This window comes from Malaclemys terrapin, chromosome 1 (assembly GCF_027887155.1).
Source record: "Malaclemys terrapin pileata isolate rMalTer1 chromosome 1, rMalTer1.hap1, whole genome shotgun sequence".
NCBI classification, from domain to species: Eukaryota; Metazoa; Chordata; order Testudines; family Emydidae; genus Malaclemys; species Malaclemys terrapin.
Genome location: NC_071505.1, coordinates 245415657 through 245437631, shown reverse-complemented (window position 1 = coordinate 245437631; position 21975 = coordinate 245415657). Strand labels below are relative to the sequence as shown.

The following is a 21975-nucleotide window of genomic DNA, read 5'->3' as shown; positions in this document are numbered from 1 at the left end:
GTTTTTATCATTTGCACTTGGTAAAACAGGTTGTGACCATTTATTTGACATGTGGACCTCATCCTGGGTATCCATACCTTTGTCACCTATAAGTTGGATCGCTGCAACATGTTCTGTATGCGTCTTGCAAACCAGTGGGCTAACTCACAAGCCCATGAACCAGAGAACATTCTCCTGCCACAGGACTTCACTTTCTTTCCTGCAGAGCTTCAGTTTTATTTCTTCAAATAAAACTGTTTAACACAATTTAAAATATCATTCATGTCCTTTCCTCCTGATTTGGGGCCTTCCCCAGAACCCCATCTACTCCCTACAGGGTTACACTCCACAGGCCATCTGCCTTGGAGTCACATATGAAGTAGGTTCTCTTGCATGACATAGGAACTCCTGCGGGAGTCTTCCTGCAACTATCACTAGTCACTACTGCTGACTTTTATGAGGACCAGGAGATCTTCAGGCTATCACTTAATGCCTGGGTCACATCATCAGCTGGTCAGTCACAGATGGGGGTAGGCTCAACTATCCTTAAAGGGCTAGCCACCATTCAAAAAATTAAAGTTAGTGCAGAATTAGACTGCCCGTTGTGTATTTCATGCAGAGAGGACATTGAATTTATAATCATAGAAGCATAGGACTGGAAGGGACCTCGAAAGGTCATCTAGTCCAGTCCCCTGCACTCATTAGCTGTCCGTTGATTTCTGAGCGAACCTCAAGTTTATGGGTGGTGATGCATAACATGTTAAAGGGTTTGGGTCCTGACTACCAGAAAGACCTTCTCTCTCCCCTTTTGTCATACTGTGACACTTGTGATCAACCAAGGCACTTGAGTTTACAATCCCCTGATTCAAACAAGGGGCAGGTTGGGACATCTTGTCAGTGGAAGATCCTCAATTCTGGAACTTTCTCCCTCTTGGCACCAATCAGCCCTGATTTATTGACCATAGAATCATAGAATATCAGGATTGGAAGGGTCATCTAGTCCAACCCCCTGCTCAAAGCAGGACCAATCCCCAACTAAATCATCTTCAGGAAACACTGCAAAGCTTATCTATTTCCCCAGCTTTTCCCCAAAGCATTGAATAGGGCTGGAGGGGAGAGAGGAAAGTTCATTTTTTGGTGAGTTAGGAGGTCCTTTTACAGCCATTTGAGTTTATTATTTGTATGTATAATTATTGTTCTGTGCCTAGAGTTTATGTGGGAGCTTTACTACACAGAATAAATACACACATTTAATGGCTCTCTTAGCTGTTCAAGGTTTTACATGAAAAGTAAGACAACTAAGAGACAAAAAGGGGAAACTGAGAAAACAGAGAGGGTAAAGCATAAAACAGAGAAGAAAGCAGAGATTTTATAATAGTTATTTAGTGCTCAGATATTATTGTGATAAGCATAGTATAAATATCTAGATAGATTCAGATTCCTTGGGCAAGGCCTATCTCTTCCTCTCTGTTCTGTACAGTGCTGACCACAGTATTAGTGCTTAACAAACAATAACAGTTTTGCCAACCCTATGCATTCAAAAATAACGAGTCAGGCTGCCAGAAATCATGAAATTGGCTTAAAATAATGAGATTATTAATCTAACAAATGTGGGGTTCTTTTTATTTGCCTTCTGATTTTGGAGCCTTTAAGGATCGTGTTTTCCAGCTTTTCTCTGCAATCATGAGGCTAGAAATTTACTCTTTTTTTTTTTTTTTAATGAAAGCTGAGATTCTCTTGTAATCATATGACTTCTGGATCTGGGGCTTTAAAAGAGGAAATTTTCAGATAAGCACAGATACATTTTCCTAATATTGAGAGACTTGTGATAAAATCACACTTTGCCAATCCAGTTATATTAAGTGAAGGTCTTTATGAGTAAAGTCAAGTCTTCATGAGTCAGTACTCAGTACTCATGAAGACTGCTTAAAGTGGGAGAAGAGAAACATACATATAACCTTTGTAAGGAAGAAGAGGTCTATCCTGCAGTGCCTTCATCACAACACTGTTCTTCCCCCACTCCTTTTATGATTGTTCGCATAGCCATAGACATTGCAGGCTGAGAATGCAGCATCTAGGAAAATTAATTTTTGCAATTTATATTCCCCATATTTTGAATTTATAGCATAAGCAATAAAACAAGCAGGAGAAATCCGGTCCCAACCCCGCCACGAGAGATTCCTCCAGACACCAACCAGGGTTATCCTCTGCTTCCTGCAGTTGAAGTTTCAGTGGTAACAGTCAGGTCAGTGAAAGAAACGCGGGGAAGAAATGCATTAAGAGCTAATAGAGAAACTACAAGCAACCAAAGAGTGATTGGGGAGGAGGGAGAAGAGGAAGGAAGGGCGAGGGGGGGAGAGAAGATGGGGGGAAGAGGAGGAGCTAGGCCTCTCCTGCTAATAATACTGTTGTCTTGACAACTGGGCTTACCAATAAGTATCCATTTTAAATAAAAAATATCCTCCCCCCCATTAAAGCACACAGAGGGAGGGAAGAAACCTGCTGATTTTTAATCACTTTAATTAAAGGCTATTGTTCAAATAATTACACTTTTAGCTCCTCCGAAAGACACCTCCCCTCTGCCATCATGATCTTAGCTCCAACAGCACAGCAGCAAGGCAGATCAGAGAAACGCTGCGTCTCTGCCACCTCTGGAGAAATGAGCTTTCCAGCCAGAGCTTTTTCTACCCGAAATCTCCCTTACTGGAGGGCAGGGAGAGTGTGAAGGAAGGAAACACTATCAATGGGAAAGGAGGATTTTGCTGTGCGTATTGCAGTCTATGTCCCCAGTGAGGTTTGATGATGTGTGTGTGTGCGCGCGCGCGTGCTCATATATGTGTTACACTACCCCTCCCCTCTCAAATTATTGTGGATTGACGGAGAATTTTGCTGCATGTTAGTGTCTCCTGTCTAGGGATGAGACAAGGATTCTGCTGTGTATGTTTTAGTATCTCAGCCTCTGGAAGTGTGTGTGTTCTGAAGGGTTTGGGGTGGGTTAGTTCCCTTCCCACCTACCCACAGTATGGTGCAGAGAGTATTGCACACTGTGTACGTTTTACCATCTCTTTCCCTCTCTGGAATGGAGGATTTACTGCATGTCACAGTCTCTCATTCACTCTTCTGGGGATATCTTCTATTGGGGAGGATTTTGCTGTGTGTTAGGCACTCTCCTTTTCGGAGATTGGGGCATTTTTAGAGGGGGGGATGTGAGGAAGAGAAATTGCTGTGTACACTAGTCTCTTCCTCCTTGGGGATGGGGCATACTGTGTACTACTGTATCTCAGCCTCTGTGGACACGGAGAGGTAGAGTAGCCTCCTAACACATGCAGCAAAATAGATGTGTACCAACTATAGAAAACAAAGATTCCCACTCCTCTGGTTACAATCTAAATTAAAGGTGACCTACACAGGGGAACATAATTGGCTGTGTGTCTTTTTTATTTCTTTATGCTGCATGAAGGCTTGCTGGGTTTATTTTACATATTAATAGCTCAGACATCACTTTTTTCTTTTTCTGTGGGCAACTAGAGAACGAGTAGGGATAGGACATCTCAGCTGCCAAGGAAGTGAAATCAAATTAGTTTAGAGATGTGATTAATTCTTCAGGCAGTTTAAAACTCTCCTGCAGGTTTGTTTGTTTTTCCTTTTTGGTTGGCTTTTAACTCAAACTGCTGGATGAAAAGCTATTTTGTTAAAGCTACAACAAGCTGGCCCCTTCAGGTCCTGACCAGAGGCGCAGCCAGTCCTCATCTCCGGTGAGCCAAGGGAGACCCAGAAGACTTACGGGGCTTCTTGAGCAGTCCAAGTAGAGAAAGGGGCGGCGGGAACAGGGGGGGGGGGGGAGGATGAATTTCATTGTTCTCATCAGATCACCTTTAAGAACACAGGAACCTCCTAGGGCAGGAAGCTGACAGAGGACGGGGCTGCATAAAGCTCCCCCCCCCATCTATTCCACCCACCTTTACACGGGCAACACCCCTTGGGCTCTACCCTCCCCCCCCATTTCCTTCCCTCCCCCGCCACAGGCCATGCCCCCCTTACACCCCTGAGGCACTTCCCTCCCCCTCACACGTGCGCCCCCCGCAGACCCTCCCCAACACACACGCGCTGTCCCCTCCCTCCCCAGTAACCCCTTTGTTTCCTGCATGGGCATGTGCGGACTGCGTGCGAGGGATTTTCCTGCCCGCCCCGCAGTGCACACGTGCACAGCGCATGCTCAGGACGGGACCTAGGGGCTGTTGGGAAATGTAGTTTAATTCCCCCCACCTCCATTTTCTCGTCTTCCCTCGTGAGAGGGCGCATGCGCATTCCTCCCCCTCCCTTGTCGCGGTGTCCCAAGGAGAATTGTCATTGCTTGTTCCGCCCCGATTCCGGTCTCCGATTGGCTCGCAGGGCGGCGGGGCGGGACACGACTGGCTGGCAGGAATGTCAGCAGCAGCCTGCGCTGACCGGGTGATTCTTAAATTGATGCTGTTGCCTGGCGGTGGTTCCGCTAGGGGCCGGGGATCCGGGTACCGAGACTCAAACTGGGCCTGTGGCCGTTCAGCGGGACCCCGGGGGAGCCGTGCCTGTGAGCTGGGCGGTCCATTTTGGGGCTGAAGCAGCAGCAGCGTTGCATGATCCTCCGGTCCTGCGGCGTTATCTCCCGCGGGAGCGGCTGTCCGGGACAGCGCAGCCTTTTCCACCAGCTGCACAAAGTTTGTGCCAGTGACCCCCGTGTAAAAGCACCAACCACTGAGCTCATCATGTGCAAATGTCCCGTGCATCGCCGTCATCTGAGCACCCTGCACAACTTTCCCGGTAGCGTCAGAGCTCTTGCACGTAACCATGCTATTTTCCAGCTGGCCACGTACCTCCTTAGCACCGGGCTCTGGCTCCCCGTACCCTCTCGGCATCACACAAACGCCTGTGGAAAACATTTGTTCCCGCTGTACCTTACCAGCAGCAGCACAACCTCAACCTCTCCCTCTCCCCCTCCCCCCGCTTGTTTCTGCTGTTGCAGCAGCCCCACCTCCTGCTCTTAAACGTGAGTAAGGAGAGGAGGTGCAGAGATAATAAATATGCACATGAGCGTTAGTACTGCTGCTGTGAGGTGGGGGGGGAGGGTCAGTGTGTAGAGGGGAGGGGTGCGCATGCGCGCTGCGTGGCGGGGCTGAATGTTTCCCAAGTGTTTGAAACTGGTATTTGGGTTTTCCACGTTGGATCAAGTGCGGCGTATAGCGAGAAGGGAGGCTGCATTAATATAACCGGGGACGGGAGCAGCGGCGGCGAGAAGAGCGTGGAAGGAGAGAGGATAGGAGCGGCATACGGGCGCCCAGAGGAGCTGCTGTTTCTGTCAGACACTTTGCACAACAGATTTTGTTTCCAGATTGTTACGGAGGATCTGGTTTGAGCCCCCCTCCCTCCCCCTTCGCACACACAAATCCCTCTGATTGTTCCTACCACCTCCTTCGTGAGTTACCCACAACGACAGCCATTCAATCAGCTGCTGCTGGCGGTGGGGACTAGCGGAGGGTGCGTGTGTGTCTCTCTCCCTCGGCGTTCACAAGAGAGGAGTCAGATGTAGCTTCTCTCGGTTTTGGGGAGCTCCAGAGAGAGGTGGGCAAGGAGCGAGCTGTGCAGATTGGGGCTGTCGTCTTTGGAGCGAGCAGCCCTCGCTCTCGCACAGAAAGGGGGGAGGAAGACTGTTTGTCTTGCCGGATGAAAATGTTGAGTCCTGCAAACGGAGAGCAGCTTCACCTCGTGAACTATGTGGAGGATTATCTGGACTCCATCGAGTCTCTGCCCTTCGATCTGCAGAGAAATGTCTCCCTGATGAGGGAAATTGACGCCAAATATCAAGGTAGGTGCTTTCTTGTGTGTGTGTGGTGCTGGGTTAGGTTTGTCTTTTCTTTCCTTGGTAGCTGAGTCCTGGCACCCCTTGCCCGCCCCCCCGCACCCTGCAGGGATGGTAGTTTTATTTTTGGGAGGAGGAGGAAAGCAGGAAAAGAGAGTCTAGAAGAGGAGAGAGGGGCTGATCTGCAGCGTTAGCTCTTGTCATGGGGCGGAACAAAAGGTCTCCGGCTTCTCTTAATAAGCAAGGACTCTGCTTTTCAGTGTAAAATACTGGACAAGAAGACGTGGGGCAGGGAAGCGGGGTTTGTGGGGCTATTTCTGGGTGTGTAGTTGTGGGGGGAGGTTTTGTAGGTACCGGGGAAAGTGCTGGGTGGACAGAGGGAGAGATTACAGCACAACAACATTTAGGAATGTACAGTATTCATTATGGCTGTAGTAAGGGAGAGAGGCTGCTAGGGAAGAAGGGGGAGGAGGTTTAGATGCGAGTGGGGGGCAGGGTTTGCTTTCTTAAGTCTCTCTTTAATGGGGGTGCGTTTCACCCTGTAAAACACCCCCGTGTGTGTGGGGGGGGGAGTTATATAAAAAAAACGCTGGATGGGTTATGGATGAGCTGAATGCTAAGTGCCCCCTCCCCGCGGCATGCTGGCTGCACTCACTCCGGGGCATGCCGTCTCCTTGCCCCACGGCCGGCGGGAGGGGAGGAAAAGGAGGGGTTAGTTTGCGTGGGTTTAGGAGCAGCTTTGTCACTTGCTGTGTGTGGGGAGGGTCTGTTGGAGGCTGCCGGCAAAGAGAGGGTGCTGGAGGGGACCCCTCTGCGCCCCCTCCTGCTGTACGGGGCGGGGGGGGGCTGGTCTCTGCGGCACTTGCCGCTGATCTGCGGGCATCCCCCACGCGGGCAAGAGATGGGTGGAAAGCGCCCCATCGAAGGCAACGGCAGCAGGGGCCTCAGCTGGGTCGGGGCAGCGCTGTCCGGTGCCGGGGAAGGGGGGGAGGTGTAGGGCGCCGCGCCTTCCTGCACGACCAGCCCAGTACAAATAGGCGCTGCGTCCGCGCTATGCCGGAGTCAGTCACCCCGCTCGCTGCGTCATTTATAGCCCTCATTAGCATATCGTGCTTCGCCCCGCCTCCGCCTCGCGCTATTGGCTGGGCTCTGCCCCCACGGCTCAGCCTCTGCCGCTCACTGCCTGGGCTCGCTGTTCCGCCTTCTAGCTCCGCCTCCTCGCGGCGTTTCCGAAGCCACTTTTTTGTGGGGTTGATTTGAATATCTTGAGGTTCCCCCCGCCTTCCCGTTTCTGATTGGCGCCATGGGCTGCGCGAGGTGGGCGCAACTCTGGCCTTCGGGTTGTGATTGACACGTTTTTAGGTGGGGGACCTGGTCCGTCTCCTCCTCCTGGTTCTGATTGGACCCTTGGGATTGGTGGGCGGGCTCTTTGGGTCTTCCCATTCTGGTTGGTCCGTTGCGCCGGAGAACTGAGCTCTGGGCTTTCTGATTCCGATTGGCACGCTGCACCGGAAGGGACGGGTTCCTCCCACTTCTCATGCTGATTGGCGTGTTGGACGGATGAAGGCGGGTTATCCCTGTACTCTTTGATTCTGATTGGTAGCGGGCAGACTGTGCTTCGCCTCCTTCCCTCGCTTCCGAAAAACAGGAGAAACTCGGTTGGGCCCATTTCCTGTTCAAAGAACAATAGCCTGATGTCACGTCCTGGTTGTCCGTTCTGCGTTGGCAACTGACCGGTTGCTAAGGAGGGGCGGAGTCTCCTGAAGGAGACTGAGAGAGCTCCTTCCCGGTTGGCTGAGCGCCCGCCGGTGCCCCTCCCCCGCCTGTAATGGCGGCGGAGCGCAGCCGTGCGGTGCGCGGGGAGGAGCCGGGAACGGCGGATGGGAATCGAGCGCCCCTCCCCCTCCCCCTCCCCCCGCGTTTCTCCGTCTGACCGGCAGGAGGCGCCCTGGCGGGAGCGACGCCACCGGCATCGCGGCCTCCGAGCTGGGGCGGGGCGCTCTGTGCGGGCGGGGCTAGGAGCTGGGGGGCTCCCGCTGCTCAGCCCGGGACGCGGCCCGAGGCGCTTCGGGGCCGAGCTCGCGCTGCGTGGGGGGGTTCGGGTCCCGCTGTCTGCGCCTGGCGCTCCTGCTGCGGGCCCCCGGGCTTAGCTCCAGCTAGACGGAGCGGGGCCGCTCTCTATTGGCCCGACGCCCCCAACCCTTCAGCCCCTCCGCCCCACATCTCCAGCCTGGAGGGGAAAAGAAGCCATCCTGGCCCCCGCCTGGACAGCCCCACTCCAGGCGTGCAACAGCCAACCCCCAGCCTGGTTCCCAGCCCGGAAACAGGCTCCTTGCAAATCTGCACCCCACGCCCGTGTCCAGGGAGCTCTCTTTCATCTCAATAGAGGGATGCCATTTACACCCGTCCCCGTGCCGGGGTAACCTGGCTGGCAAGTCCAGAACACAGCCTATGAATTTCTTCTCAATAACCTTCAAAATGACCCCATCCTACCGTTCATGTATTTTTTTAAAAAGCAAAGTAACCAGCTGTTAGCTTTCCTTCAAACAACAATCTCTTCAGATGTTGATAGGGAGAGGGGGATCCTAGAAATATATATTACCATTGGGCTTATAAATATAGATTACAGCAAGATTTTGGCAGTTATTTTAGATGTGGGATTGTTCCTTAAATAAAACTTAATTGAATTTTGCATAGCATTTTGCTGATTTATGGTGTGTGATAATATACCACAAGTGTTTAAATATACACTTCATTAAACAGTAATCCTTATAAACCACACAAATAGTGGTCTCTCTTGACATACCTTTAAAAAATAATAAAGAGCATAGCATTTTAATAAGGTGCCAGGACTCAGATTTCATTACTTGTACAAAAATATAAAACTTACTAATGTATGGCAAAGTATCACAAAACGGAGTTATGCTTGAGTGAAGGAACAAAGTACATGTAGCACAATATCCTTGGGACCACTATTCATTTACTAAGTTGCTAACTTAATAATTAGTAACTGCTCTCCTAATTATTGAGTTGGTGAGGTTCTACCATATACAATATACATTTCCCCCAAACTACCTCTAACAAAGCTATTTTTAACAAAACCCAATACCTGTGTTTCCATCTGGCTTTGTGAAAAGTCACCTTTTTGAAGGTGGAATTCTGAAAAGTGCTTAGCATTGGCCATGCTTTGCTCCCATTGAAGTGAATGGGAGTTTCAGTATGCCATTTAGACCTACTCTGGGCATGGTTAATTGAGAAAGTGATTAAAATGTTGGCAGCTGCTGGCACTTTGTCTATTGATGGAGCTGTACCAATATTAGCAATGGTGGGAAATGATTATGCTAGCCTCAACCTGAGAGCATGCACACCAGGCCATTGGCAATATAAAAGGATAGGCAGATATATCATAGGGTGTAGCAACTATCTGTTTCCACCAGAGTAATCAAGTGTCCCCTGTTACTTGGCCTCTAGATCTTTGTTAGAGGGGGGGAGGGCTACTCAAAGTCATTTAAGTGACTGTTGAAATAGAGCCTCTTTTTCATTTATGTTCTCTGAAAAAAAAATGACACAAGTAAAGATTTATACCCTTGCAGGCATCAAGCAGTCTGCTGTGCTTAATAACAGCACAGAAGCTGGCTGTTATTCCAGCTCAACACTGAATATTCCAAATTAGTTACCTTTATGGGGGCCTGAGCTTGCTGCCATCAATCAGTGGGAACAGTGAGGTAAATATTTCAAACTCTGAAAATAAATCTGTGACTCTTATTCAACTATGGGTCACAGGGGAGCTGGGCAAATATTAGAAAAAGGTAGATAGATTTATCTCTATAGCTATACATTAAGCCTGTGATCTTATTGGCTTAGAAGCTTTCAGTGCAGAGCAGTGGATAATGTTGAAATAAATGTCGCAAAGAGAGAATTCTTGTGTGTGTTGTGAGAAACTGTTTAGCTCAGCTAGGGCAGTACTTAAGATTGGCTGAAGGGTATTGCTTATGTTTTCATTGTTATGGCTGGTGGTGGGCTTTCTGACGCTATACAGCAAGAAAACCCATAGTTATGTTTGTGTCCTCTGCAGCCTACGGCATTACAAGGTGCACAGAATTCCCAGTGTGTGATTTTTGCATTTGTAACTTTCCCAACATACTTTAAACGTACAGGTGACAGAGCAAAACCAGGGACTCACAGGTAGTTGCATAGGTATTTGACTATCTTGGGAGACATTGAAACAGCTAGGCTCTTGCATGGGGCCTATACAGTATTTACCTGGGAGGGGATTAGTGTTAGCCATTCTGGAGGGGACAAGCAAGTCATGCTACTCAGTCCGCTTCTCTAAGGAATATTACAAATTAGAGCCTGGCACAACTTTCAGCTGAAATAGCTGCTAAGAAACTTCTTTTTTTATCTAGTATCACAGTTAAGTACCACAGTCCCCCAACTCCATCCATCAGAACACCCACTGGTTGCTGAGCAACCCTTTTTATTTGGGCACAGTTGTAAACAGCAGCAAACTGTATCACTCAGTATCTTGTGTTGTGCTGAGCAACTTTGATTAGTACCTCCCAGGAAGTGCTCAGCAACTAGCAGGATCAAGGTTATTATCGTTAAATGAAATATGCCTTCCCAATATGTTAAATAGTAGAGCAATACTAGCAGTGTGATAATGGTATATTTTTCATGTGCATATATGATTATTTAAAATGAAGCTTTGGTAATAGGTGTGGAGAAATGAATTAAACTATTTTGTCGTTAAAAATATTAGTAGCCTATAGCGAAACATTCTTTGGATATCCATAAAGCAAAGTATTTCTCCTAGAAAGATTATCTGTATGTCAAATTTAAGTGGGCTAATCTACTAATGACAGTGGCTAAGTGCCACAAAATTGGAATATAGACTTATGAATTTCAGTTATTGGGAATAATGATGATAAATGTTTAATCTCCCAACATACTTAATCTCTAAGAGTTTGTCTGGATTAGGCTAAAAGGAGAGGGGGAATAGCTCAGTGGTTTGCACATTGGCTTGTTAAATCCAGGGTTGTGAGATCAATCCTTGGGGAGGCCATTTAGGGATCTGGGGCAAAAAAAAAAAAAAAAAAAATCTGTCTGGGGATTGGTCCTGCTTTGAGCAGCAGGTTGGATTAGGTGACCTGAGGTCCCTTCCAACCCTAATATTCTATGAAATCTAAGAAGGTTAGCTAACACATTCACACCAATTCTACCTGCTATAGTACAACTAGCTGTATCTAAACTAGAGTCTTAGAATGTGTTAGTTAACATGTTATCAAAAAACAAACACCTTTTTATACTAATCAAGACAAAGCCTAAATAGCAACAGCTTTGTTGGTATTAATTGTGTAACAATAGCTATTAGCATGTTTTCTTGTCCAAAAGAAAGTCTTATTAGGGAGATAAATGTCCACATTTGTAAAATTCAAAGTCAGAGCTTTGCTATTTCATTTAAATATACGTGGGATTGTAACATTTATTAGGTTAACTGAGTTACTTTTCTGCCAAGTGTTACCTTCTTCTCACACCTTCGTTCTTGGTTAGTAAGCTAAACTGTTCTTCTCAGCAGCCTTTGTGTTCATTTCAAGGTGAATGGAAAGAGAAACACCATGATGCAGTTTAAAAAAAAAAAAAAAGTATCCTCATTCTAGATAATATATGATGAGGAATGAGTAATATATGATGGTGAAAGGGAAAGGATTCTAACATGTCTCATTGGCACTGAATGGAGTTTGGTGAAACGAGCACAAATCAAACACAGCCGTCTATTTTTCAGTTATGAACTCTCGAATCACATATTTGACTCTTTAAAACTTCTCTCTCTCCAAAACTCTCTCAGAGTCTGTTGAAAACATTCTTATAGTAAGTATTACAATAGTGCTACTTCAAGACTATCTGCATTTGGGTTATAAATGCATATATTCACTTTAACTATTTTAAATCAGAGATAACTGCTTCAACTGTTGCCAAATATACTTGAATGTCCTAAATTCTTACTTTCTTTGGTTAAATACATACTGACAATAGATGCATGTATTTACTCAGATTTCAACAATTACAGAATATGTTGGTGCGGGAGGGACATGGCCACGCGCAGGCATGGACCCAAGCCTCCTACACATCTTAAAAGGAAATAAAATACCTGAAATATACCTATAGTTTGTATATTGCAGTCCTGATCTAGCAACCCTTAGGCTCTGGCTCTCACCTGCCAAAGACTTGGAGGAATAGAATGGTAGCCTAAGGCCTTGTCTACACTACGGTTTTGTCAACAAAAGTCAGGTTTCATTGACAAGACAGTGGAGGTGTACACACTGCAATGCTCCTTTTGCTATCAAAACTCTCCTGCTTTGCTACCAAAATAAAACCACCTCAACAAGAGGCATAGAGCTTTTTGCGGCAAAGTTACATTGGCAAAGTGTCTGTGTGGACACTGGCTTGGTTATGTTGCTGTAAGTGGCATCCAGGAGGTGTCCCACAATATCCATCCTGACCGCTCTGGTCAGCAGTTTGTACTCTGCTGCCTTGCACCCAGGCATCTGCCCCTCCCCCTTTAAAGGCCCGGGAATTTTTGAAATTCCACTTCCTGTTTGCTCAGTGTGGACAGCTCACATCACATCTTTCCAGCTGACCATGGCAGCTCCACGCAACAAACGCTGTCCCGCTTGGAGCACACCTGAGTTGTTAGATCTCCTGATGCTGTGGGGTGAGGAGGCTGTGCAGTCCCAGCTCTGCTCCTGCTGTAGGAACTTTGATACTTAGGCCTGGTCTACACTGGGGGAGAGGGGGCGGGAAATCGAACTAAGATATGCAACTTCAGCTATGAGAATAGCATAGCTGAAGTCGACGTATCTTAGATTGACTTACCTCGCGTCCTCACGGCGCGGGGTCAACTGCCGCCTCTCCCCCATCGACTCCGCTTCTGCCTCTCGCTGCAGTGGAGTACAGGGGTTGACGGCAGAGCGATCGGGGATTGATTTATCGCGTCTACACTAGTAAACTAGTCCATCACTACCCGCCAATCCAGCGGGTAGTGTAGACGTACCCTTACAGTCAGATTTCTTCTGGAGTGTTGGATAAGGGCTACAAATGGGACATGCATCAGTGCTGTGTCAAAATAAAGGAGCTGAGGCAGGTGTACCAGAAGGCAAGGGAGTCAAACCATCACTCCTGGTGCTGCGCTGAAGACCTGCTGCTTCTATAAGGAGATGGATGCCATCCTCGGCAGCAACCCCACCTCCAATGCCAAGAGCCCCATGGATACTTTGATGGGGCTGCGGACAGTGGACTCGGCTCTGAGAACAAAGTCGTGGATGAGGAGGTCGAGTTGGAGGATGATGTGGAGCACATGTTAGGGTCATCCAGTGGTGTGATGAGTCAGGAACTTTTCCACTCCGGAGGGGTCTAGCCAGTCCCAGCAGTCTATCTCTGGTGCGCATCATGTGGCAGGGGAGAGCTCTGGTAAGTGATATTTTTGAGTTGATGCTGCTCGGTTATATGAAGTAGAGTTGTCCTTTGCTTTGTATATATTGTAGAAGTGGGTGAAGGGATAGAAATGTACAAGACTATGTTGACATGTGCTTTACATTACCCTGTGCAGCAAAGCAGTGTGGTGGAACAGCATGTTAATGCATACTGAGATTTCATGGGAATCCTCCAGAGAGATCTCTAGGAAACTTTCCTGGAGGTACTCGCCAATCCTCTGCTGATGGTTCCTTCGCAGAGCTGCTTTGTTCCTTCCCCCATTGTAGGAAACTTTCCCGTGCCAATCGGCAATCATTTGTGCAGGGACCAAAGCGGCACACAGGCAAGCAGCATAGGGACCTGGTCTGAAGCTGCAAGCATGCAAAAGATGCATCCTTGCTTACCTTCAGGAGTGAGATAGTGTCTTCAATGACCTCTGCCTGTGGAAAGTGATGGCAGAATTTACAATATTGTCCCTAGTCCCTGCCGTGATCCCCTTAAAAAAACACCGAGACCCTTTGCCCCATCTTGAGCGCACCCCCTCATCTCCCAGGCCTACCTCACCATATTTAGGGTGTTTGCTGAGCTGTGTGCATGCCAAGAAATAGTGAGAAACTGATCCATATTTTTAAAAAGGTGCATTTTACTATAATGAGTCTATGCGGTGCATGCACTAAAATTCATGCTTCTGTTTATTGTTTCTTGTGCTTCTACAGATGTGGCCTTCAGTGGAACGCCCTACACACTGGCAGAGCACCTCTGCCAGATAAGGAAGCAACCATGGAGGAGCAAGGAGGACATGTTCTGAGAGGTGCTCCAATCCTCAGAGGCCGAAAAACAAGAACGCAGATTGCAGAGAGAGATTTTAAAAGAAAATTATAAAATAGGCAGGACAGAAAGGAGAGCCAGGAGTGAATTTAATGGGCCAAGAGCAGATGATAAAAGTGATGGAGGAGAAACAGATGATGAAGTTTCATCTAATCATGCTGCAGGCAGAATTCATGCGTTGTCGACCATCCTGCAGCTGATACAGAACTGCTTTCCATGCCCTCCCCAAACTCCTCCCACACATTCCTTGCAACTTCCCGGCCCATCTTGGTACTCTGGTCACTCCACCTCTTTGGACAGCTTCCAAAATGATAGCTGGACTTACGCACAGCTATGAGAGCCTACACTGCCCTTCATTGTTATCTCCCTTCCCACCAAGCCTTTTGTGTGTATTGTTAATTGGTATTTAATAAAAACAAACTCTTTGTCTTCAAAACATGGTGGTTGATGCTGGAATTAATACACAGTGGCAATTTCATCATTTGCTGACTACACATCCCGGTCAGGAATCAAATTTTTCATACAATGTGGCAAGTTAACAAAGCATGGCAAAGTGCTGTATAGAATGAAACATTACTGGAGCTCATTGTCAAAATGTTGTCTCAAAGACTCCATGATTCAAATTGCTCTCCCTCTCCCCTCGGTGCACCTCAGCCCTGGCATCTGACTGCTCAAAATCAGCCGCCGGGTGATCTGTCTCCACACTCCACCCTCCAGGAAACTTCTCACCTTTAGCCTCACAAATATTATGGAGCACCCAGCAGGCTGCTATGACCATGGGAATATTTTCCTCATTTAGGTCTAACTTGCCATAAAGGCAGCACCAGCCTGCTTTTAATCTGCCAGACATACATTCTACAGTGATTCTGCACCTGCTCAGCCTATTGGTTGAAGCGCTCCTTGCTGCTGTCCAGGTTTCCCCGTGTAAGGCTTCATGAGCCATGACAGTAAGGGATAGGTCCAGTTTCCCAGGATCACTATGGGCATTTCAATATCCCCCATTGGAATCTTCTAGTCTGGAAAGAAAGTCCCTGCTTGCAGCTTTCTGTACAGACCAGTGTTCCTGAAGATGCATGTGTCATGCACCTTTTTGGACCACCCTACGTTGATGTCAGTGAAACGCCCATGGTGATCCACAAGTGCCTGCAACACCATGGAGAAAATACCCCTGTCTATTGATGTACTCAGTTGCAAGGTGTTCTGATGTCAAAATTGGGATATGCGTGCCATCTATTGCCCTGTCTCACTTAGGGAATCCCATTGCTGCAGAGCCATCCACTGTTTCACACACATTGCCAAGAGTAACAGTCCTTTGTAGCAGGATTTGATGAATTGCCTTGCACACTTACATTAACATAGCCCCAGTGGTCGACTTCCAGACTCCAAACTGATTCACGACCAACCGGTAGCAGTCTGGAGTCTGCAGCTTCCACACAGCAATCGCTATGCACATCTCCACTCAGAGGGCAGCTCTCATTGTTGCTGTCTTTGTGCCGCACTGCTGGGGTGAGCGCCGCACACAGTTCCAGGAAGGTGGCTTTCTGCAGCCAAAAGTTTTGCAGCCACGGTTTGTCATCCCAGACTGCATAACAATGCGATCCCACCACTCAGCGCTTGTCTCCTGATCCCAAAAGTGATGGGTCAGCATGTGCAGCTGCTCCATGAATGCCAAAAGCAATCTGGTGTTTCTTTCCATGGCACACAACAGGTCAGGCACCTCTGATTCCTGTTTAAATTGGGTGCTCATGATGTACTGTATGACCAGCCATGATGTGTGATTACACATAACAGTGATTACAACAGTAGAGAGCAGTGCAGGATCCATCCTTTCAGACAGAGATTGCGAGCGCACAGTAAACAGGGGCCATTGAAAAATGCCACAAAACGCAGTTGAAAGCCCATGGAATGATGGTACAGAAAAAACTGCTTCATGAGATATGGAGCCCTCACCCATGATGCACTTCAATCCACTCCGCCTTCCCAGAACTCCTAGCTGCAGAAGATGGCGAGTAGCACAGTGGGATAAATACCCACAGTGCACTGCTCTCTCTGTCAATGCTAGAGCACCAACTGTGGGCGCACGCCGCCAATAGAAGGAGTGTTGTGTTAATATGCACAAGTGATTTAATTATACCAGGTGTTGATTGTCGGCATAACTTGCGTTGACTGTGTAGTGTAGACAAGGCCTCAGAGACACTTTTAAGCCCCATCCCGGCAGTATCGAGTAAAGCTCATTATAGCTCAGGACCTACCTTACAGCATTCAGAATTCTTGTGCATCAGCAGTCAGGTATGATAGCCTTTACTAAATAACTCAGCATCTGTTTTCTGCAGTGATTAACTCACTCGCTCTCCCTCTGCCTGTTTCAAGCATTTCTTGTGACCAAAATGTAAATGGCAGTCCTGTCATCTTTGGTTTGGGGGGGAGTTTCTTTTATTTTTTAAGCAGAGGGTTAATGTTAATACGTGAAAGATGGTCTGAAAAACCATGATGATATTTCTTAGTTCTGATTTGAGAACAAATTTTGCAGTTGCCAATGATGGAAATACAAAATAATCTTCTTTTACTTCATTAATTTGTCTAAAAGGAAAAGACTTGAAGATCTAGGCCACTTACCTGGCAATTTGTAACTTCCCTTCATTGTGACAAGCTGCTTCATAGACATCACATACTGCTGCACCCACAAAACTCGCACAGGGTGTAACGGTCTAAAATGAAATTATTTTTAATAATACGTTTCTACATTTCAACTACATGGCATTTGCATTCTGTTCCAGAGAGACCAACTAATCAGCTGTAGATGTGAGCCACTTGTTGTCAGATTTCAACTTCAGTGTGGCTGCCTTTGATCAGCTTTGTACTTTACAAGAAAGTAGTGCTGCTTTTGGGAGGCAATAGTATGGGGAGGTTTTGTTCAGCCATTCTGTATGTGCAGAATATTTATAGTTTTACTTTTTTTTTTTTCCCCCCTTTGCAGAGATCTTAAAGGAGCTGGATGATTATTATGAAAAGTTCAAACGAGAGACTGATGCCGTGCAGAAGAGAAGACTGTTGCATTGCATACAGAGAGCACTGATCCGGAGTCAGGAACTGGGAGATGAAAAGATCCAAATTGTCAGTCAGATGGTGGAGCTTGTTGAGAATAGAACCAGGCAAGTGGACAGTCATGTGGAACTATTTGAGACCTGTCAAGAGACTAATGAGACCACCGGAAACAGTGGCAAAGCCAGCCAAGATAAGTCAAAGAATGAGACAATCACTCAGGCTGAAAAGCCCAACAATAAGAGGTCTAGGAGGCAAAGAAATAATGAAAATCGAGAAAACGCTTCTAATAATCATGATCATGATGACATCACCTCAGGAACACCAAAGGAGAAGAAAGCAAAAACATCCAAGAAAAAGAAGAGGTCTAAGGCTAAAGCAGAGAGGGAGGCTTCCCCTGCAGATCTTCCTATTGATCCCAATGAACCAACATACTGTTTGTGTAATCAAGTCTCCTATGGAGAAATGATAGGATGTGATAATGATGAGTGCCCAATAGAGTGGTTTCATTTTTCATGTGTGGGACTCAATCATAAACCAAAGGGCAAATGGTACTGCCCTAAATGTAGAGGAGAAAATGAGAAAACGATGGACAAAGCACTGGAGAAATCTAAAAAAGAAAGGGCCTACAACAGGTAGTTTGTAGACTCTTGATTGTGAAGAAAAATAAAAAACCAACCAACCAGTGTATTTATTGTCAGTGTCACCTTTGTTGAGGTGCAAGGATTGTAAAATGTATATTTTTAAAGGAGGTTAGAAACTAAACCATTCCTGTTATAGGGACGGCAATAAGAGCAATTTTGTTTTTTCCATTTGATACAGCTGTAAAAAGAAAGTGGTCTGGTGACCAACATTAATAAACATGTAATAAGAGTTTAAATTTAGTGTTCAGATGGAGCTAAAGACAATATAATATTTCTTTTTTGTGCTGGTAGCACTATACCCATTAACATTTAGATAACAAATATTTCTTAAATGTAATTTCATTTTTCCTTTATAGAGGAATGTTATTTACCTTTCCAGCAAACTGTCAAATATTTAGCCATCCGGTTGTATTTGAATAAAACAGTACATTATAAATTTAATTTCTTTCACTGATGACCAATGCAAGATCAAACAAGAAGGTAAAATATAACTTCTGCTACAGAGTGTGTCAGTATAACAGTTCAATAACAAATGTTTAAATAGCGTTAGAAGATTATTTTTTAAAAAAGTAAATGGTTAAATTTTACATGACAAATATTTTATATACTGGCCGAGTACCACAAGGGCCATTTTAAAATGATTGAGTACATTTTATATTTAACCAGGAAGTGGTTTAGTAATGAAACTTAACATAAATCAAGCTTTATACTGTCACAGATAATAGTGTAGCAATCTTTAATTTGTATAAGGTGTATAAATGTAAATTTTTAAGTGGAGTTGCACTTACTGTATTATAATCGGAAATGCAGCCAAATGCCATTGTGTATCCAATGTGCATTTCCTTCTGTATGTATGAAAATTGTACAGCTGTGATATTAAGAAATAAATGAAAAAAACTTAGTTTGCTCCTCTGGTGATTACATTTTAATATTCATTCATACCATTTAAAAATTAATGGCTAACTTCCGTAGCACCGTCAAGCTGCTGCTGCCTGGAAGCCTAAAGTAGAATCTGTTGTAATGGTAGTCAAATTATGCTTCCAGTGATGAATCTTCAGAGAGCGTATGATTAGCAAGAGAATAATGGTCTCAAAATAGCATTTAACCTTCCATCCAACTCTATACTGTAGTGCTTACAGTTACTCTGGCCATATATCAGAATAATAAAATAATAATAATGATAAACCTATGGATAAACCACATTTACTGGTTTTCATGTGGATATAAATTAGTTCACATTTGTTATCAATAGGAAGTGCTTGTTGAATTACAATATTTTAAAAGAATTATTGCAACTATCCAGTTTAAGCATTTGTAACCCTCCTGGTCTCCTCAAATAAAACTGCTTTAGCTATAATAAAAATCCTAACTTTAGATACCCAGATCCCATTTCACTTTTTTTTTTTTTTATAGCAACATAGGGTCAAACTGTTCCCTTCACCTCAGAGTGGAGAAGATGAAATCCTGGCAGAGTCAAACAGGACACAGATGAGGGAGAAGCATCATTCTGTTTTCTGCCTCCTCCTGTGGCGCGCGCGCGTGTGTGTCGGGGCGGGGGTTATAAGAATAAGTGGGTTGGGGCTGGTAACAGGAGAAAGGTTGGAGAAGGGCAGTGGGAGAGGAATGCAGAGAGGTGATGGGCAGCAGGAGGAAGATTTGGAGCACAGTGCTGGGACTGATCCATTCATATTACCAAATCCAGGGGCTCATACAAGATTCTTATAGATTTATGTCTCCTATGAACACCATGTTCCTCTTCCTAAAATTCCTAAACTGCAGCTGTTCTGCCTCTCACAAATAATGAAATCATGAACTGGTGGGCTGGTCCATCTGCAAGAAGTGGAGTGGAAGATATGGAGTCAGCAGAAGAGGAGTAAGTGCAAGGGCTATGGTGACCTCTGCAATGTGTCACATATTGCACATGTTGTAGCAACCCTATGGGGATTCCCCACCTAAATTATAGTGACTGAGTTAGTTTTAAATTAGATGAGTTACCCATTCATGCTCGGATCCCTCTGCTCCACCACTGGTAAGGATCCAGGGCCAGCAGGGGACCTATGGCAGCAAGTCTCTGCTGAATCTTACTTTGTCTTCTCTCTACCCTACTCCTCCTCTCCCCCATTTTGTTCCTGTTATCCCTCCCACACAGTCCCCTGCTCTCCTTCCTATTCCTCACTCCAGCTGCTGCCCCCTCTGCTAATCCCAACCCTTGTGGAATTGCCCGGCTCCAACATTCTGTCCCCTCTCCAATTAAGCCTTGACTAGTCTAGGAAAACCGATGTTTTCAAAAAATCGTGCTCACTAAAATAATGTGAAACGCCAGTTAGGATATAGTATAAACACAGTTCAACATCTCTGAACCCAGGCTAGCTGGCCAGGGTTGATCCTAAGTTTCCCCCATTAAACTGTGTTCAACATAAGTCCCTAGTGATGTTTCAAATGCAGAGAGCTGGGGTAAAATAATGGCGGTGTGGAGATGCATGATAGAAAAAGTCCTACTTAAAAGGGATCCACTGGTTTGCTGATAGGTCCATCTTGTCATTGTTCTTAAATGAGTAGACTTCCAGCTCTTGCCCTCCCTTATCTTAGCCATGGGTCAAAGGCAGCAGCTTGTTTGCTAGGTCATTTAAAAATTATATTATCAGCTTACTCATTTCTCCGCAAAACTTCTTGCTCTTCTCAACTCCACATACGGGTTGCAATTTTCTTTTGCTGCTTACCTTGGACCTACACCACAGTATTTAATAGGGTCTAATTTCAAGCAGTGAGCCTGTTCACTTCATTTAGCGTGAACTGACTGCTGCTATTAAGCTCTTCATTGTTGGAAGTATGGCCTGCTCATGTTATGCTGGCACACGGTCCTCATACTGTGGAAACTACTCAAGCTTTGCATCTTGTTTAAAATAGTATCTTTACCCATGTCCTTTTTTCCTCTTGCCAGTTTGGTCAATTTAATGGTTCAGAAAATGTACTAGCCCTGGAACGTATCACCTCTATTTCTGCACAGAATAGGTTCGGAGGAGGCAGCAGATATACAAGCTTCCCAACACCACCCGTCAGCACAACTGAATGCTGATTTGGAGAGGCCATCTCTAGAAGTTAGAGAACATTCGAGTCTCCGTGCCCATTCCTTGCTTGGTTTCACTCCTGAGACTGCCAGCAAATGGCACAGTTGAGATAGATAATCGCTCTACTAAGAAATTGGACTATGGTTATTAAATCATGTCCTATAGGTGACTGAACAGCCATCAGCTGTAACCACTATAATTCAGTAGCTTACTACTAGAAAACGGGGGGAAGCATGACTTGTTTGGTTTTCGTCAGAAATGTTCAACGAGCTATAGTCACTGCTGCTCTGGGCTGGATTCGAATGAGACATCTAGAGATAAAAGGATCCCCAGAGCTAGTGATACATTCCCCTGATTAGTAGAAGATGCCATTTCAATGGTAATGCTGCAGCAATTTTTTCACATTACTGGACAGGTCCATGGAGCGGAGGCACTACAGTAGGACACTTAGCAGGTGCAGTTGGTATGGAAAATACAGGTTAGCAGGTAGTGATGAAATAGTTTGTGTTGCATGTAAGGTGTACTGCAAGCTGTAGCTAGAACAGACACACAGAACCAGCATGATACTGAAGCAAAAAGAGTTAAACACCAATTTGAACCATTACGTCACCTAAAAACATCTCAGTTAAACAGAATTACCATCTCCCTAAAGCAGCCATCCCAGCCTTGCATATCATTAGGCTTAAATAAGTTTCCTGCCGATTAAGTGGATTTCCTGATTAACTGTCCCAGTTAAATGGAATGTACCAAATAAATACATCTGAACTGGATTGGTCCATTAGTCCTTTTTTGGTAGAATCTTTTTAGTTAAAGAGGAAAAAAAGTCAGAAACAAGGGTAGAAATCAGAAAGTATGCTTAGAGATGTGCTTCTTTGCATGTAATGTTGTGTTAAATCTTCATTATTACTTACAAGAATAAGTTTCTGTTGTTTTAATTAAAATTAACCAAGTTAGTCAATATATGTGATCCAACCCTAAAAATATGTTTGATCATCTTTGAAGTGCCATTCCCTCAGTGGACCATGTTAGTATGAACTTAACCATGACACACCTAGGTTTTGCACAGATAGGAGCTCTGGATTGGTGGGGGGAGAGAGAATCAAATTTC

The 21975-nt window shown here is 45.6% G+C and overlaps 2 protein-coding genes across 2 annotated transcripts; one reads left to right on the top strand and one right to left on the bottom strand.

The window, feature by feature from the left end:
• Positions 1-1787: 1787 nt before the first annotated feature.
• LOC128830679 (uncharacterized) lies at positions 1788-4997 on the bottom strand. The gene is made up of 2 exons (XM_054016550.1): positions 4246-4997; positions 1788-2053 (listed from the first exon to the last, which is right to left on the bottom strand). The coding sequence occupies exons 1-2, from the start codon at positions 4896-4898 to the stop codon at positions 2005-2007; spliced, it is 702 nt and encodes a 233-aa protein (XP_053872525.1). The 5' UTR covers positions 4899-4997; the 3' UTR covers positions 1788-2004.
• A 139-nt stretch (positions 4998-5136) lies between these two features.
• Positions 5137-18700, top strand: ING1 (inhibitor of growth family member 1). Its single transcript, XM_054011338.1, has 2 exons — positions 5137-5821; positions 17091-18700. Exons 1-2 carry the CDS (start codon positions 5680-5682, stop codon positions 17792-17794), a joined length of 846 nt encoding a protein of 281 aa, XP_053867313.1. The 5' UTR covers positions 5137-5679; the 3' UTR covers positions 17795-18700.
• The last annotated feature ends 3275 nt before the right edge of the window (positions 18701-21975 follow it).